General features: G+C 41.2%; 1 protein-coding gene across 4 annotated transcripts in view; it reads left to right on the top strand.

Moving 5' to 3' along the window:
• LOC143280016 (adhesion G protein-coupled receptor L3-like) overlaps positions 1 to 16,403 on the top strand; it is a 152,051-nt gene that overhangs the window by 122,993 nt on the left and 12,655 nt on the right. For 3 of the 4 annotated variants that reach the window (XM_076584462.1, XM_076584463.1, XM_076584464.1), the window contains 6 exons: positions 1,566 to 1,669; positions 2,997 to 3,099; positions 5,453 to 5,673; positions 8,204 to 8,270; positions 10,396 to 10,493; positions 12,292 to 12,354. In XM_076584462.1, coding sequence (XP_076440577.1) covers positions 1,566 to 1,669; positions 2,997 to 3,099; positions 5,453 to 5,673; positions 8,204 to 8,270; positions 10,396 to 10,493; positions 12,292 to 12,354 — 656 coding nt within the window. The remainder of the gene's footprint in view (positions 1 to 1,565; positions 1,670 to 2,996; positions 3,100 to 5,452; positions 5,674 to 8,203; positions 8,271 to 10,395; positions 10,494 to 12,291; positions 12,355 to 16,403) is intronic. The other variant, XM_076584465.1, reaches the window with a different exon arrangement.

The raw sequence follows: 16,403 nt of genomic DNA, 5'->3' as shown, positions 1-16,403 counted from the left end.
CAGCACTGACTGCCCACCCGAAAAGCCCCCTTGGCCCAGAGAGTGGGGATACATGTGACTTGGGCAAGACACTGTCTGTTATAATCATCATTCTAGCCCAGATAGTCGGGACAGCTGCTGTCTCCTCTGTTGTTGTGGTGGTCATTAAGGTTGACATGACTGACTGTCATACAAACATACAGACATGGAGACAGACAGACAGACAGGCAGACAGACAGACAGACAGACAGACAGACACACACACACACACACACACACACACACACACACCACACACACACACACACACACACACCACACCACACCACACCACACCACACACACACACACACACACCCACACACACACACACACCATGAATGAACACCCATCCACACACAGATTGATAGCAGTCTGGATAAAAATGAGAGAGCCATTTCCAGGGCTAGAAAAAAGTCTTGAAATTGAAATACAATCCTCAACCAATAATATTTCGAAAGAGCTTAATTCTTTCTTTTTTTTAAATTTTATTTTAATAAAGCAACAAACAAATGGGGAAAGTATGTGATTTTTGACATTGGGATATCCGCCTCTTTCAATATCTGTCGGTGGTGTTGCAGAGAAGTTTCCTTTTAAATTCATTTTGGTTTGGCATTGTGTTTGGTATGAAAAACTTTCAGTCTGGTCTTGAAGTGCTCTGGATAATTAGTGGAATTTTTTGATTGGTGACCAGCCTTTTCTTTGCCTGAGCCATCAGGTCGTGACACTTGAAACAAGGTCGTTCAGGCTGAATGTGTTGAATGTAGATTTACAGAGTGTGATGTCAGTTTGGAAATTAACTCTTTCCATATGAACGGCGAAAGAGACGACGTTAACAACGTTTCACCCCAATTACCATCATCAAAATATTGCAAGCGGAAGGCTCTTATACTGAAGACGTGAATGTTGACAAAGAATACCACAATTCTGACGATGGAAGCTAAAGGTTGGGTCATTCAGACACCCACTGGACATCCGAGGGGTCTGTGTAGAGGAGAAGAGAGGACTGGCCGTACTGAGTGAGTTAAAGTTTGTATGGGTTATGATACTAATTTTGACTCATGACTGTTTTTTTTTCTTCTTCTTCTTCTGCATTCATGGCTGCTGTTCCCATGTTCACTCATATTTATGAGTGGCTTTTTCCAACCATTTTTACCCCCACCGTATAGGCAGCCATACTGTGCATTCTGGATCCGTGTTTTTTCTACAAGCCACCAAATACTGACAGGGATTACAGGATTTTTAACATGCATATTTGTCTACATGTGAATGGGGATTAAGGCACCAGTAGGTCTACTCTTATGTTTCTACATTGCACATTACAGCTGAGCATGTTTTACATGGGAGGGTGCTTTATACATTTTATGGAAAAAAAAAAAAAATTCAGTTTATGTGTGTGTGTATATATATATATATATATATATATATATATATATATGTATATAAGAAATGTAAAGAAGTGAATAAGAACAGAGTTAGAAATTAATCTAATGAATCACATGGTGAGTGATGAATAATATATATTTTTTGTCTTCCTCAAATGGCAGTTGTCAGAAGATGTGCGGTTTTCCTTGGAGCTGATCACATACATTGGATGCACCATTTCCATCATCTGCCTGCTGCTGAGTTGGGTCACCTTCACCTGTTTCAAGTCAGTGCTCTGTGTGTGTGTGTGTGTGTGTGTGTGCGTGCGTGCGTGCGTGCGTGTGCGTGTGTGTGTGTATGAAAGGGGGATATACAGAGAAAGCCTTGATTAGAACAGTGGAATGATCAGCCAGTAAACATTAAAATATGACATCAAACAACACCCATAACAAGAATGTTTATAGGTCACACTACTACAGAAACGCCCTGCCTGACACTACAGAAACACCCTAGCTGATCTACGTAACATGGATGCGGCAGTTTTAGATAAAAGTAACTGGTTGGATATAGTTTCCTTTTTGTTTTGTTCTGAAAAAACAACAACATTAGTTCTCTCATATTTGAAAATGTGTCCAAAAAACAACGCGTCGCCTGAGCGTGTTCATGACTTACAAAACACATTGGCCACAAGATACACAATATGATCATAACCGACTTTCTAGGATGAGACATAGAATGTATTGTACTGTATTAAGCACTTTACCACGGTGCAGCGACACTTTTTTTTTTCTTCTTTCTTTTTTTTTTCCCGCTCTGCAAGTGTATTTGTTTTTCTGTCAAAGTGTAGTGTACCTAAACAAAATATGCAGTGTCATAATATATGGACCAGGGGTTTTAACTACCCCCTCCATTAGACACTGAGTGGTGGTCTGTATGCTAGTCTCTCAGGACAGAAGAAAAACCAAGCCCCTTGTGTTTTGCATGAACTCAGCACATTGTAAGAAAAAAAAGAAAATATGAAAACACTGGCAAAATTCTGTGAAACCCCCCCAAAAAAACACTTCCATCAGTAAAACAAATATTTGTATTTGTATTTCTTTTTTATCACAACAGATTTCTCTGTGTGAAATTTGGGCTGCTCTCCCCAGGGAGAGTGTGTCGCTACACTACAGCGCCACCCATTTTTTGTATTTTTTCCTGCGTGCAGTGTCATTTGTTTTTCCTATTGAAGTGGATTTTTCTACAGAATTTTGCCAGGAAAAACCCTTTTGTTGCCATGGGTTCCTTTACATGCGCTAAGTGCATGCTGCACACGGGACTTCAGTTTATCGTCTTATCCGAATGACAAGCATCCAGACCAGCACTCAAGGTCTAGTGGATGGGGAGAAAATGTCGGCGGTTGAGCCGTGATTCGAACCAGCGTGCTCAGATCCTCTGGCGTCCTAGGCGGACGCGTTGCCTCTAAGCCATCACTCCACTATCTGCTTGTTTTGCAGACAGGAAAAGAAAGATAGTGCTGAACTGTGGCGATTCACTCTTTCCTCGGAGAGCAACCTGATGAATGATTGATGATTTATAAATACAAATAGATCAATACACATGTGATTTTCCAGGAACCTGGACTGCGATCGAAACACGATCCACAAGCACCTGGTGTTCTGTCTGATGGTGGCACAGATTGTGCTGGTGACCGGCCTACAGCAGACGCAGCCTCCGGTTAGTTCACAGGGAAATACTGTCATCATGTGTCCATGTTTTAGTGTTGATATTTGTTATTCTGTGCCGATCCTCTGTGATGATTATTTGTGCATGACGGTGATGGTTGTTTGTTTGCTTTTACTTCAAATTAACATTTTGAGCATTTTCTGTCTTTTATGTATACATATTGAATGACTTTGATTTTCATGCAGTGTCTATGTGTTTTACTCCGCAAATTAGTTTCTCTTATTGTACATAATAAAGTACTCTGTATTCTGAACACCTGCATGATATACCATATATCTGATGGTCTACAGGGAACTTTGGATTTATCTTTGTATAAATCATTCAGATTAGAAAAAAAAAATTCCATTTTTACAACACCTAAGATGTACAATAAGAAGTTGAGAACAGATGGGTCAGTCATAATTATGGGATCTCTTGTTACATGTTGTGTCATCTAATAATAATAATAATAATAATGGTATTTATATAGCGCTGAATCTTGTGCAGAGACAAATCAAAGCATTTTCGCACCAGTCATTCACGTACATGCAAAACTCTAAAACTGGAGAAACTGAAGACAAGGAAGAGGCAGGGAAGGGAGGCTATTTTGGGAAGAGGTGGTTTTTAAGGCCAGACTTGAAAGAGCTGAGTGTGGAGACTTGATGAATTAAAAGAGGAAGTTCATTCCAATTGCAAGGTCCAGAGACAGAAAAAGAATGGTAGCCAACAGTGGAGTGTTTGAATCTGGGTATGCGTAAACAGAGTGGATCAGAAGCCATTCGTAGAGAGCGAGATGGAGTGTAGAGGTGAAGGCAGCCACAGAGATAGGAAGGAGCAGATTTGTGAATACATTTATAATGTAGAGTGCTGATCTTGTACGTTATTCTGTGTGAGACATCTCTTTCCTTGTCTGCTCTGTAAGTCTCTGCTTTCTTGAATCCATCTCCTCCATGCTGAATCGGGAATGCAGCTGCTACAACTGAAACTATAACATCAGGCATGTAAGCATGTATATATATATATATATATATATGTGTGTATATATATATATGATAGTCAGTCGTGTCTGACTATGACCATCAGAACAGCAGAGGAGGCAACTGCTGTTCCAACTATTTGGGCTAGAATTTGATTATAGTGGAGTGTGTCTTGCCCAAGTACATCCCCACTCTCTCGGCCATGAGGGTTTTAGGACAGTCAGCGTTGGGATGGCTCCCAAAGGCCAACTAGCCCACAAGGCTGCAGCACTAAGAGCCAGTGCAATTTTGCCTCCTACTTTGAGAGTCATAGTCCTTCACAAAAGACTAAGCTGTAAATGGTTTCCAATTGACTGGAGAAACCATTGATAATACAGCTCTCACTTTGCTGTTGGCCCAAATGTAAACTTATGTCAATCTGTGATATAAGCCGAGTGTTAAGCATGTAAAGAGGTAACAAATATGACAGAAGACGTATGTAGATGAAGATATGTATAGATATGTATTTGGAAGAACAAAAAGTCAGGTTGTGTTCCCACAGTTTGATTCATTCTCTGAAGCTTTCGCCCTGTACTTGAGCTTCATCAGGCTGTCAAACACACATCAGGACCACAGTAAGTTGACTGATTAACACACGCAAAGACACACAGACACAGATGCATGCACACACGCGTGCATGCACACTTGCACACACACACACAAACACATACAAACACACACACTCTCACACAAACTGTTGTGCGTGTGTTGTAGTTGTTGGGGGTGGGTTCTATCTTCGATACAGCGTTTTACACAAGAGGGTAAGGAAGAACAAGAGGGGAAGGAAAAGGGAATGAACACCTCACACAAGGTCGTTTTACAGAGTTTCTCTATTCTGATCTCATCAATACGTCAATGCACGACAAAGCACGTTAATGCGCGAACCTCTCATCAGTGTGACAACAGGCCAAACATCGAAACACTAGGACCCGTCCGGTCCAACCGATTTTCACGCTCTGGCTTACAGTTGCTGTGACGGGATCAGCTAAGCTATCCAGAGCTGTACTCACTGACACTGAGGAACGATGATCACAATCAAATCATATTCATAAGAAACACGCAATTGCTTCCCCTAGCATCACAAGCACTAACATGCAATTGCTTCCCCTAGCATCACAAGCACCAACATGCAATTGCTTCCCCTAGCATCACAAGCAACAACATGCACGCGCAGTCTCAACCACACATTCATTCAAAGTGCCACAAAAATAAATGCTACTACACGTGCACACACACACACACACAAAGACAAAGACACACACACAGACACACACACACACCAACACACAGACACAGACAGACACAGACACACACACACTATACATATACATACCTTTTCTTCCCTCCAGATACTGTGTTCCATCATAGCGGGCGTGCTGCACTTCTTCTTCCTGGCCTCGTTTGCCTGGATGTGTCTGGAGGGTGTGCAGCTGTACGTCATGCTGATTGAGGTCTTTGAGTCGGAGCACTCCCGCGTGCTCTACTACTACCTCTTCGGCTATGGTGTGCCGGCCATCATCGTGGCTGTGTCGGCTGCGGTCTTCTCTGGAGGCTACGGGACTGAGTTCCAGTAGGTGGTGGTGTGGAGTGTGGAGGATTGGGGGTTGGGTGTGTGTGTGTTCGTGGGAATGGCCAGGGGAGTTAGAGTGGTAGGTGATATCCACATTTCTTCCCCTTGTGTTCTTTCCACTCAGTTTCGGAAGACAGGAAAAATCATAAATTGGTTTTGAATAGCATTGTAATGTATACTGCCATTTCTTCCTCTGCCAAGAGACGTAAAGAAAGGAAGAAATGTAGAGTGTACGTTACAATGTTGTTAACCAAAGTTTCCGTCTTAAAACCGAAAAGTATATGAGAAGAAATGTGGATATTGCTGGAAGGTTGTAAAGGTGGTGGTGGTTGGGTAAATATGTTTGTATGTGTAGTGGTGTGTGTGTGTGTGTGTGTGTGTGTACCTGTAATTCCATTATGTATGTGACGTTGTGTGTGATTTCAATGTTTCCCAAATGCCTAAGAAAGTATGAAGAAACTGCTAGCACGGTTAGAAAACAAACGAACAATGATTCTTCTTTTGGTTAATGAGAATGACAATGACAGTGACAATGAGTTTATGCCCATTAACTCTTTTGAGTCGCAGAGAAACATGACAATAACAGGATGACGGCCACAGTGGAAGAGTGAAGATATTTTAAACAGAAGAAACAAAAGGTTAGATAATACAAATGGGGGGAAAATATAAAATGACAAAAAATAAAATGCCAAATGTAATCATCAGTCTGATACAATGCAATAAGAATAGCGAAAGCAATGCTCTCCATAGACAAATGCACAGATCACAACAATGCAAAATAAAGATTAAAGGTAAATAACCACCTCAATTATCAGTGCTTTGAAGCAAACTAGTGGTCTCCCTTGATATGTTACTGCTTTGTAAAGTATTGTGTGTCCTGTAAAATAATGTTTTTTATGTTGTTGTTTTTTTCCTATAAGAAAAAAAAAAAGACACACATTTTTGTTTATCCAATTTTTAGTTCTCGTTGCCTAGCTGGTAGTATATGTGACTGTGGAGGAAGATGGTCTTCATGTTTTACATTTATTTGCTTATTTATCATCATTGTTGTCTTATTTATATATTTATTTATTATTATTATTATTATTTTATTATTATTATTACTACTACCTTTTTATATTATAATTATTATTTATTTATTTATTTATGTAAGCTTATCTATTATTTATTCACCTATTTTTTATTTTTTATTTATTTATTTATTTATTTTTTCTCAAGGCCTGACTAAGCACGTTGGGAAACCTTGGCAACATAAATGCTTTCCCGTGGCAAACTTCTGTAGACGAACTCCGCTCTGATAGGTACACAAATATATATATATATATATATATATATATGCAGGCACCTACGGACTGAATTGTATTGTATTGTATTCCTTTTTGTCACAACAGATTTTCTCTTTGTGAAATTCAGGCTGCTCTCCCCAGGAAGAGTGCGTCGCTACACTACAGCCTCGCCTGTTTTTTTTTGTTTTTGTTTCTTCCTGTGTGCAGTTTTATTTGTTTTTCCTACTGAAGTGGGTTTTTCTACAGAATGGTGCCAGGAACAACCCTTTTGTTGCCATGGGTTCTTTTACGTGCGCTAAGTGCATGCTGCACACAGGACCTCGGTTTATCATCTCATTCCAAATGATGAGCGTCCAGACCACCACTTAAGGTCTAGTGGAGGGGGAGAAAATATTGGTGACTGAGTCGTGATTTGAACCAGCGCGCTCAGATTCTCTCGCTTCCTAGGTGGACGCGTTACCTCTAGGCCATCACTCCATGTGTTGGGTTGTGCTGGTGGTCAAGCACCAAGGATCTACCTTCTATATAATATAGTGTAACATGGAGTTGTCCGAACACATTAACTTTTCCGTGAGAAACTGTTAATAAAACTTCATGTGACTGTATATGTAAACTTTTGTGTCCATGTGACTACGTATTATTTTTTTTTCACCGTGCGACTGTGTATTTAAAATTTTTGTTTCCATGAGATTATCTTTGATTTGTTTGTTTCCCCGTGACTGCATTGAATTGTGTTTCTCTTTTTTTTCTTTTTTTTTTTAACACAAAAATACCTGTAAACAAAAACATTACTGCTAAATTTGACTTTTTACAATACTCATCTATTCATGCATGTCAACAAAGTAGTAGACTCGTAAAATTTGCACCACTTGTAGACAGGCATGCTCACAAGAATACATCCCCCCCCAGGCCCCCCCCACACACACAACCCAGACGCCATTTTTCCACCCTGCTTCATTTACTATAATCATTCATTATGGACCTAATTAACACCCCTTTTCTCTTGTTTGGTGATGATCAATATGTACTAAGCTGAAAATTTACTCTACCACACGCATGTATACACACACATACATGTGTACACATATATGTATGTATAATATAAGGACACTTGTACATATCAACACCCACATGCATCATGTTTACAGGGGTTTTGATAAGTGTTGATTGCACACGTGATGTTTACAAGGATGTGTATAACTATTTAGTGTTCATTGTTTGTTTGTTTGTTTTTTCTTGACAAGTTGCTGGCTGACAGTGGAGAGGGGTTTCATCTGGAGCTTTGTAGGCCCTGCTTTGGCAGTGATGGTGGTAAGTAGTGAGTGACAGTGGCAGTGACTGTGTCCTTGATTGTGTGGCAGTGATGTTGGTAAGTAGTGAGTGACAGTGGCAGTAACTGTGTCCTTGATTGTGTGGCAGTGATGTTGGTAAGTAGTGAGTGACAGTGGCAGTGACTGTGTCCTTGATTGTGTGGCAGTGGTAGTGGTGAGTAGTGAGTGATGGTGGCAGTGACTCTGTCCTTGATTTTGTGGCAGTGATGTTGGTGAGTAGTGAGTGACAGTGACTCTGTCCTTGATTTTGTGGCAGTGATGTTGGTGAGTAGTGAGTGACATTGGCAGTGACTGTGTCCTTGATTGTGTGGCAGTTATAGTGGTGAGTAGTGAGTGACAGTGGCAGTGATTGTGTCCTTGATTGTGTGGCAGTGATGTTGGTGAGTAGTGAGTGACAGTGGCAGTGGCTGTGTCCTTGATTGTGTGGTAGTGATGTTGGTGAGTAGTGAGTGACAGTGGCAGTTGCTGTGTCCTTGATTGTGTGGCAGTGATGTTGGTGAGTAGTGAGTGACAGTGGCAGTGATTGTGTCCTTGATTGTGTGGCAGTGATGTTGGTGAGTAGTGAGTGACAGTGGCAGTGACTGTGTCCTTGATTGTGTGGCAGTGATGGTGGTGAGTAGTGAGTGACAGTGGCAGTGACTGTGTCCTTGATTGTGTGGCAGTGATGTTGGTGAGTAGTGAGTGACAGTGGCAGTGACTGTGTCCTTGATTGTGTGGCAGTGATGGTGGTGAGTAGTGAGTGGCAGTGACTGTCCTTGATTGTGTGACAGTGATGGTGGTGAGTAGTGAGTGATGGTGGCAGTGACTGTGTCCTTGATTGTGTGGCAGTTATAGTGGTGAGTAGTGAGTGATGGTGGCAGTGACTCTGTCCTTGGTTTTTGGCAGTGATAGTGGTGAGTAGTGAGTGATGGTGGCAGTGACTCTGTCCTTGATTTTGTGGCAGTGATGTTGGTGAGTAGTGAGTGACAGTGGCAGTGACTGTGTCCTTGATTGTGTGGCAGTGATGGTGGTGAGTAGTGAGTGATGATGGCAGTGACTCTGTTCTGGATTGTGTGGCAGTGATGTTGGTGAGTAGTGAGTGAGTGACAATGGCAGTGACTGTGTCCTTGATTGTGTGGCAGTGATGGTGGTGAGTAGTGAGTGACAGTGGCAGTGACTCTATCCTTGGTTTTGTGGCAGTTATAGTGGTGAGTAGTGAGTGACGGTGGCAGTGACTCTATCCTTGATTGTGTGGCAGTGATGTTGGTGAGTAGTGAGTGATGCTGGCAGTGACTGTGTCCTTGATTGTGTGACAGTGATGTTGGTGAGTAGTGAGTGATGATGGCAGTGACTCTGTTCTGGATTGTGTGGCAGTGATGTTGGTGAGTAGTGAGTGACAGTGGCAGTGGCTGTGTCCTTGATTGCGTGGTAGTGATGGTGGTGAGTAGTGAGTGAGTGACGGTGGCAGTGACTGTGTCCTTGATTGCGTGGCAGTGATGTTGGTGAGTGATGGCGACAGTGACCCTGTCCTTGATTCATGATTTAGAGCTGTACAGAGATTGGAGGACATAATCCTATAATGGACAAGCTTGAGTACTGAGAAACACACAGAGAGAGAGAGAGAGAGAGAGAGAGAGAGAGAGAGAGAGAGAGTGAATTAACTTTTCTTTTCTTTTTTTTTCTTTTTTTTGGTAATGAGGGAAGTGGAATACAAATGCATATGCTGTTTTGTTTTTGTTTTTGTTTTTTTACATCCAGTCCACAGGACAAAGAGAAATGAAATAAAAATATTTACAAAATAACAAATCGTTACAGAAATACAAACATGACATTCACATTCAGATACACTTAAATAAATACACAGTAAACATTTACAGTTACAGGATCATAATACTTTCATTCATGACAAAAAATGTATCAGAACATACATGGTTGTAGTGTACTGAGAGAGAGAGAGACAAAGAGAGAGACAGAGAGACAGAGAGATACATACGTACGCACACGCACACACACACACACACACACACATGCTTGCACAAAAGCATTTGTAGACAACAGATGTTCAGTAAAAGGCAGTGACGATAATGATGATGATGATGATGATGACGATGATAATAACTTTGCAGGTGAACGTGGTGATGCTGGGAATCGCTGTGTCAATTATGGTCCGTCACTCCTCCATGTCACACACCTTGCGTCAGAAAAGCGTGCCACAGAAGATGAGGTAATTATTTTGTCAAACCCCACTCTTTCCCTCCCTTCCAAGCCTGCATCATCCCCTCCCCCCCTCCCCCCCCCCCCCCGCTTCCCGCCCCCTCCACTTCCCACTCCCTGTCCCCGCCCCCGCCCCCATCCCCGCCAACCTTTTTCTTTGTCTTGATCCTTCACTTGCTGATTAACTAACATATGTACATGAACTGTATTTTTCTGTACTGATGTTAAAAAAAAAAAAAAAAAAAAAAAAAAGGGCTTTGACTCAACTGGCGTGGTTGATTTGATACTTATGTATAAACTTGTACATTTTGGGCACATCTATTGACTTTTCAACTATCTGTTTATCAGTATCAACAACTGACTTACCAACTATATCTACTTATTAATGAACCAGAGGTTATTCCATAAGTTTTGGATTGTTTGCATATTTACTCTATTTGTTCCCATTTTTTCTTTCTTTCTAAGGTTATTTGCATGGAGTGAACTAAATTTTATGGACAAATTACAATATACATTCAACTTTTTGAATAATTCTGCTGTTTATTTGGTAAACTTTATGGGATGAATAAAGTGTGTAATTGCATTATTAGATTGTTGTTTATACCCTCTTCTTTGTACCTGGTTTGAAGTGTTTTATTGTAAATGAAATTAGACTTGAGACTCTAGACTGGTTTATTGTCAAAACATGTATACAAACACTGGCCAATATAATGGATGCAAAACAAACAAAAAAGCAAATAAACTAAATATGTTAAGAAAGTATGAAAATGTAATTGATATGGTCACACACAGACAATCTCAGACTAAAAGCTGTGTATCTTTCATGGTTTTTTCTTATACACTGGTAGGTGTTTCTTATACACTGATTAACTGTGTATCGTATCAGCAAATATTACCCTTGTTGAAGTTTGGAAGCTGTGACTAATCAGCAGCTGAAGCGACTTGTAAGCAGCTGAGAATTGATACATCATTGTAAAACACAGATTGCTTTTGTCTAACACGTACTAACAACCATGCTTTTCTTTCATTTTCTTTGAGAGATGTGGTTCTTATAAGTGATAATGTTTCTGCTTTTTATAATTGTTTTTTGATATCTGTTTCTAAATATTTTACTTCATTAACAAAAGTCATACAGTTATACCTATTGCTGTACATTAACAATTTTGCAACATACACAAAATGCACACATGATTATGCGTTATGCATGCTTAACTTGTGTCACATGTTTATTTATCCCCCCTCTTTTTTTTTTTCTCCTCTGTCCTCTCTCCCGGTTTTTCTCTTTTCAGCCTCTCTGTCTTTCTCTTTATCACCTGTACTAAAAGTCCTCACCATTTGTACACCATGCAGCAGTGATGTAATGATTGTTTTATGTGATATTTACATCAGCTTACCTCTTAATATTATGTAAACTGAGCATTGAAGCAGTTTATCTCTTTTATGTACTCCTCTTGCACTGTACTGCACTGTAGTGTAGTGTACTGGGGCCGTATTCATGGGAACTGACTTGCGTACATCGGGTGCAAAGCAAAACGTCTAGACTTCTGCTGCAGCAAAGTTTTCCGTCATGAATACCAACTTTCGATGGATAGTCTCGGACAGCATGTTTAGTCCAGACGTTTCCATTTACACCTACCCCATGAATACGACCCCTGGACTGCACTCTAGCATTGTAAGACTTCATGATTCATCATGTCCTCATGAAAATTAAGGAAAAATTCTTTGAAAGCACGTAGAAAGGTGATCTCCAAGCGCACAAGACTTGAGTAGTGTAACGGTTGTGTTTGCTTGTTTTCCTGCTGCAATAGCGTGTCAGGATATGTCTATAGTGTGGAGTACCAGGATTCCGTGTTGCTTCGCCCAGAGATCCCGTAAGCCTGTCACAGCATTTGTCTGTATCCTCTCTGTATTTTATTTCATTTTATTTTAATATTTTTTTTTCTGATTTTGGAGGCTGACCAGCTATCTATTTTGTTATGTGCATTGTTGAAAAATCTTTTCTTTTTTTTTCTTTTTTTAAGGGGGATGGGTACATGGGGGTTCTTTTCTGTTGAGAATGGGATTTTGTTTTGTACCCCTGTATCAGCATTTGGTGCATTGTTTCTTCCTTTTTTTTCTTTGTTTCATTCTTTTAAGTTTGTTTTCCTCCTTCTTTTTTTATTTCTTCAACTTTCTTGAAGTGGGTTTTCAACACATGTCATGTTTTTGTTTTATCCATAGTTTACATGACACAGGTAAACTGTCTGATTAGGTTTCATTGTGTTAGCAAAAGTGAAAGGATTGTTGAATCTCATACGGTAACTGTGTGTTTAGTTGATAAAAGAATCTAAAACAAATGACGATGTTTTAGTTTGTTTTTGATTATTAAAAAAATCAGATGGCTGATGCTGTTTCTGAAATATCATCAAGCATATGAGCAGTAAAAAGAGATACATTGAAAAAAAACCCAACTATTAACCCTTTGAGCCCTGACCACCGCTTTACCGGTGGCAGAGAAAAATGAGATAATGCCCAGCCACCAGTTGAGTGGTGCGTAAACACTTGAAGCATGCAGAGTCTCAACCTGGCCTGTCAGGGCAGAAATCTGGGACAAAACATGTGAGAAAACAACTGTACACAACGCAGCAAGTAATTGATATGCTTGATGATTTATCGGAAGTAGAGTATGACAATGATTACTCTGATGGTGAGGTGGAATTCGAATCTGATGATTTTGCTACAGATAGTGATGTTGAAAATGAATCTGAGCATGCAGAATCAGTTGATCAAAGGAGGCGTGTCAGGTTGAGACTCTGCACGCTTCATGGTAGAAATCGATCTTTTTTATCCAAAGCACATGCACAAAACACAGTGAAAAGGCTGTTGGTACTACGTTCGCTGACGTCAGAATATTACGGTTTTTCTGATTGGCTCTTCAGTATAAGTCAACCAATAGCAAAACACGACACAAGTGTTTACGCACCGCTCAACCGGTGGCCAGGTGTTATGCCACCCCTCCCCACCACCGGTAAAGCGGTGGTCAGGACTCAAAGGGTTAATAATTCATGACTGAAATTGCTTGTTTGGATGTAAAAAACACCAAATTGTTTGGAGGATGTGGGAAACTCAAGATAAAAGAATGTGCTTCTTTCATTCCATGACTTTTTCCCCCTCTCTCTCTGTCTGATTTATGAACATAATGCTTTTGAATCATCTTTGAAAAATGCATCTTGAAATGTGTAAACCGTCGCAGAAAAATGAGTGCATTTTGATGTTTATGTCAAACTTGTTCTGTCACATAATAATAATACCACTACTTATTATTATTATCTCTTCACCCGTCTCTTGTAATTGATCTTTCTTGAACATGACACTTGTCGACTGTCGTGGAGGAATGATAGTGCATTTTGATATGTTTTGTGCCCAACCGCTTCCTTCCCTACCTCCCTCCCTCCCCGGTGCCAGGAAGCCATGGCGCTACCCGTGCCTGGCAGAAGCTGCCTTGGTGGGCACGGGGAGTGGTGGTGGCAGCGGCACAGGTGGTGGGGGGTATGGCGGGGTGGGGTCAGGGACCCACCTGTATGCCAGCATTGAGCACCTGGACCTTCTGCCCTGCAGTGTTTCCCTCAACAAAGAGGAACTGCAGTGAGCCCCTCGCTTCTTCCTGCCTTGCTGCCCTGTGCTTGGACCTTTTTAAAAAAAAATTTTATTGTGGGTTTTTTTGGTGTTTTTTATTTTATTTTTATTATTCTCTTCTTCTGGAAATGCTGCTTGAAATTTCTTTCTCTTCTGTTTGCGCAGATTGATGGTCACCTTTGGGTTTCAGTGAACAGATTGAAGGTTGAAATGTCCCATCACCTTCTGAGGTCATAGGGGTAGTGAATTCTTTCTCTTCTTCTTCTTCTGCATTCGTGGGCTGCAACTTCTCGTATGTACACGAGTGGGCTTTTACGTGTATGACCGTTTTTACCCTGCCATGTAGGCAGCCATACTCCACTTTCGGGGGCGTGCATGCTGGGTATGTTCTTGTTTCCATAACCCACCGAACGCTGACATGGATTACAGGATCTTTAACGTGCGTATTTGATCTTCTGCTTGCATATACCAACGAAGGGAGTTCAGGCACTAGCAGGTCTGCACATATGTTGACCTGGGAGATCGGAAAAATCTCCACCCTTTACCCACCAGGCGCCGTTGGCGAGATTCGAACCCGGGACCCTCAGATTGAAAATCCAACGCTTTAACCACTCGGCTGTTGCGCCCGTCGGTAGTGAATTCAAAATTCATTGTGTCAAGGGCTCAGCATGGTAAGGCGGGGCCAAGTCCTCTCCTTGACCCAGTTGCGTTGCTCGGACGGAAGAGCCTAGTATGGTCGTAACCCGCTACTAACTGCGTGTAGTATGGAACTGACCGGTGGCATAGTTTGCTCAACGTTGGCATCTAGTCACGTGTAACTGTCAAAAAGTTAGAACCAAGCAGTGCAACTGGCTCCTTGTGTACAGAGTGGTTTATTAAAAAAACAAACCAAGGTGGTGATAACAGGAGGAATCTGGCATCTGAGATGAAACCGCTTTGATGATGGAATTTACTTGGTGCCAGGAGCAGGAAACATGCAGTCTTGATTTAAAGGTGATAAAGAAACTTGCTGTTGGTGGACTAGGCAAAATACACATTAAAAAAATTCAGTGGAGTAGAAAAGTTGTTGTGATGTGGTTTGTAAACAATAGCTGTGGAATTTCATGGCAAAAAAAAAAAAAAGAAGAAGAAGAAAAAAAAGAAGCGCTCAACCAGGAAAGCACCTCCAGTTATAAGTGGTGCTCATTATATTGACGACATACATTGCTGTTTGCTGGAAATTCAGCATCATATCACCATGCATTCCAGAGGAAAACTGCAAGTGGTTCTTAACTTTCTGTGAACCCAAGACGGGCGCAATAGCCGAGTAGTTGAAGCATCGAACTTTCAATCCATGGGTCCCGGGTTTGAATCTCGGTGACGGTGCCTGGTGGGTAAAGGGTGGAGATTTTTCCAATCTCCCAGGTCAACATATGTGCAGACCTGCTTAGTGCCTGAACCCCCTTTGTGTGTATACGCAAGCAGAAGATCAAATACGCACGTTAAAGATCCTGTAATCCACGTCAGCGTTCAGTGGGTTATGGAAACAAGAACATACCCAGCATGCACACCCCTGAAAGTGGAGTATGGCTGCCTACATGGCGGGGGTAAAAACAGTCATGCACATAAAAATCCCACTGTGTACATATGAGCGAGTTGCAGCCCATGAATGCAGAAGAAGAAGAGATGTGAACCTAAGACTGTGCAGTGGGGCTGTTAAATTTGAGATGGAAATAAGCAGTGGTGGTTGTAACAGAAGTACCCTGTGAACAGAACGAAGGTCACATTCCCAGGATGTGATGAGAACTGGCTGGAAGAGCTCAACATGTTGAATGACATTTTGAAGCCTGGTTGATTTGTGTGGTTGTTTACCCCAGCATGAAGTTTTGATCCCTCTCCTTACACAGTTAAGGTGATACGTCTGGCAGTGGTTGATCACGATGAATGTTGTCTGCAGCAGAATGATACTGTAAATTTTATGTTTGTGTGTTTTTTTTTTTCTTCTTTGTTTGTTTTTAATCATCACTGTTGTTGTTTATTTTGTGAAAGTGGTGTTTGATGAAGAGAGAGAGAGGGAAGAAGGAAAAAAAACGTAAGAGAGTTGGAATGTGTGTGTGTGTGTGTGTGTGTGTGCGCGCGCGCGTGCGTGCAAGACTGTTCAGAAGTGTGTGCATGAGACAGGGACAGAGACAGAGTGAAAAAGAACATAATCATGTGTGTCTTTGTATGCATACTCTGGTTGATCATGCACTGTTGCATGTTTCATGGAGAAACAGTATTCCTGATGTTCTGATCAAACTGTTCTCTTCTCTTTTCTTCTTCGTTT

This window comes from Babylonia areolata, chromosome 3 (assembly GCF_041734735.1).
Source record: "Babylonia areolata isolate BAREFJ2019XMU chromosome 3, ASM4173473v1, whole genome shotgun sequence".
Taxonomy (NCBI): domain Eukaryota; kingdom Metazoa; phylum Mollusca; class Gastropoda; order Neogastropoda; family Buccinidae; genus Babylonia; species Babylonia areolata.
The sequence above is the reverse complement of the archived record's forward strand: the minus strand, read 5'-3'. Positions and strand labels throughout refer to the sequence as shown.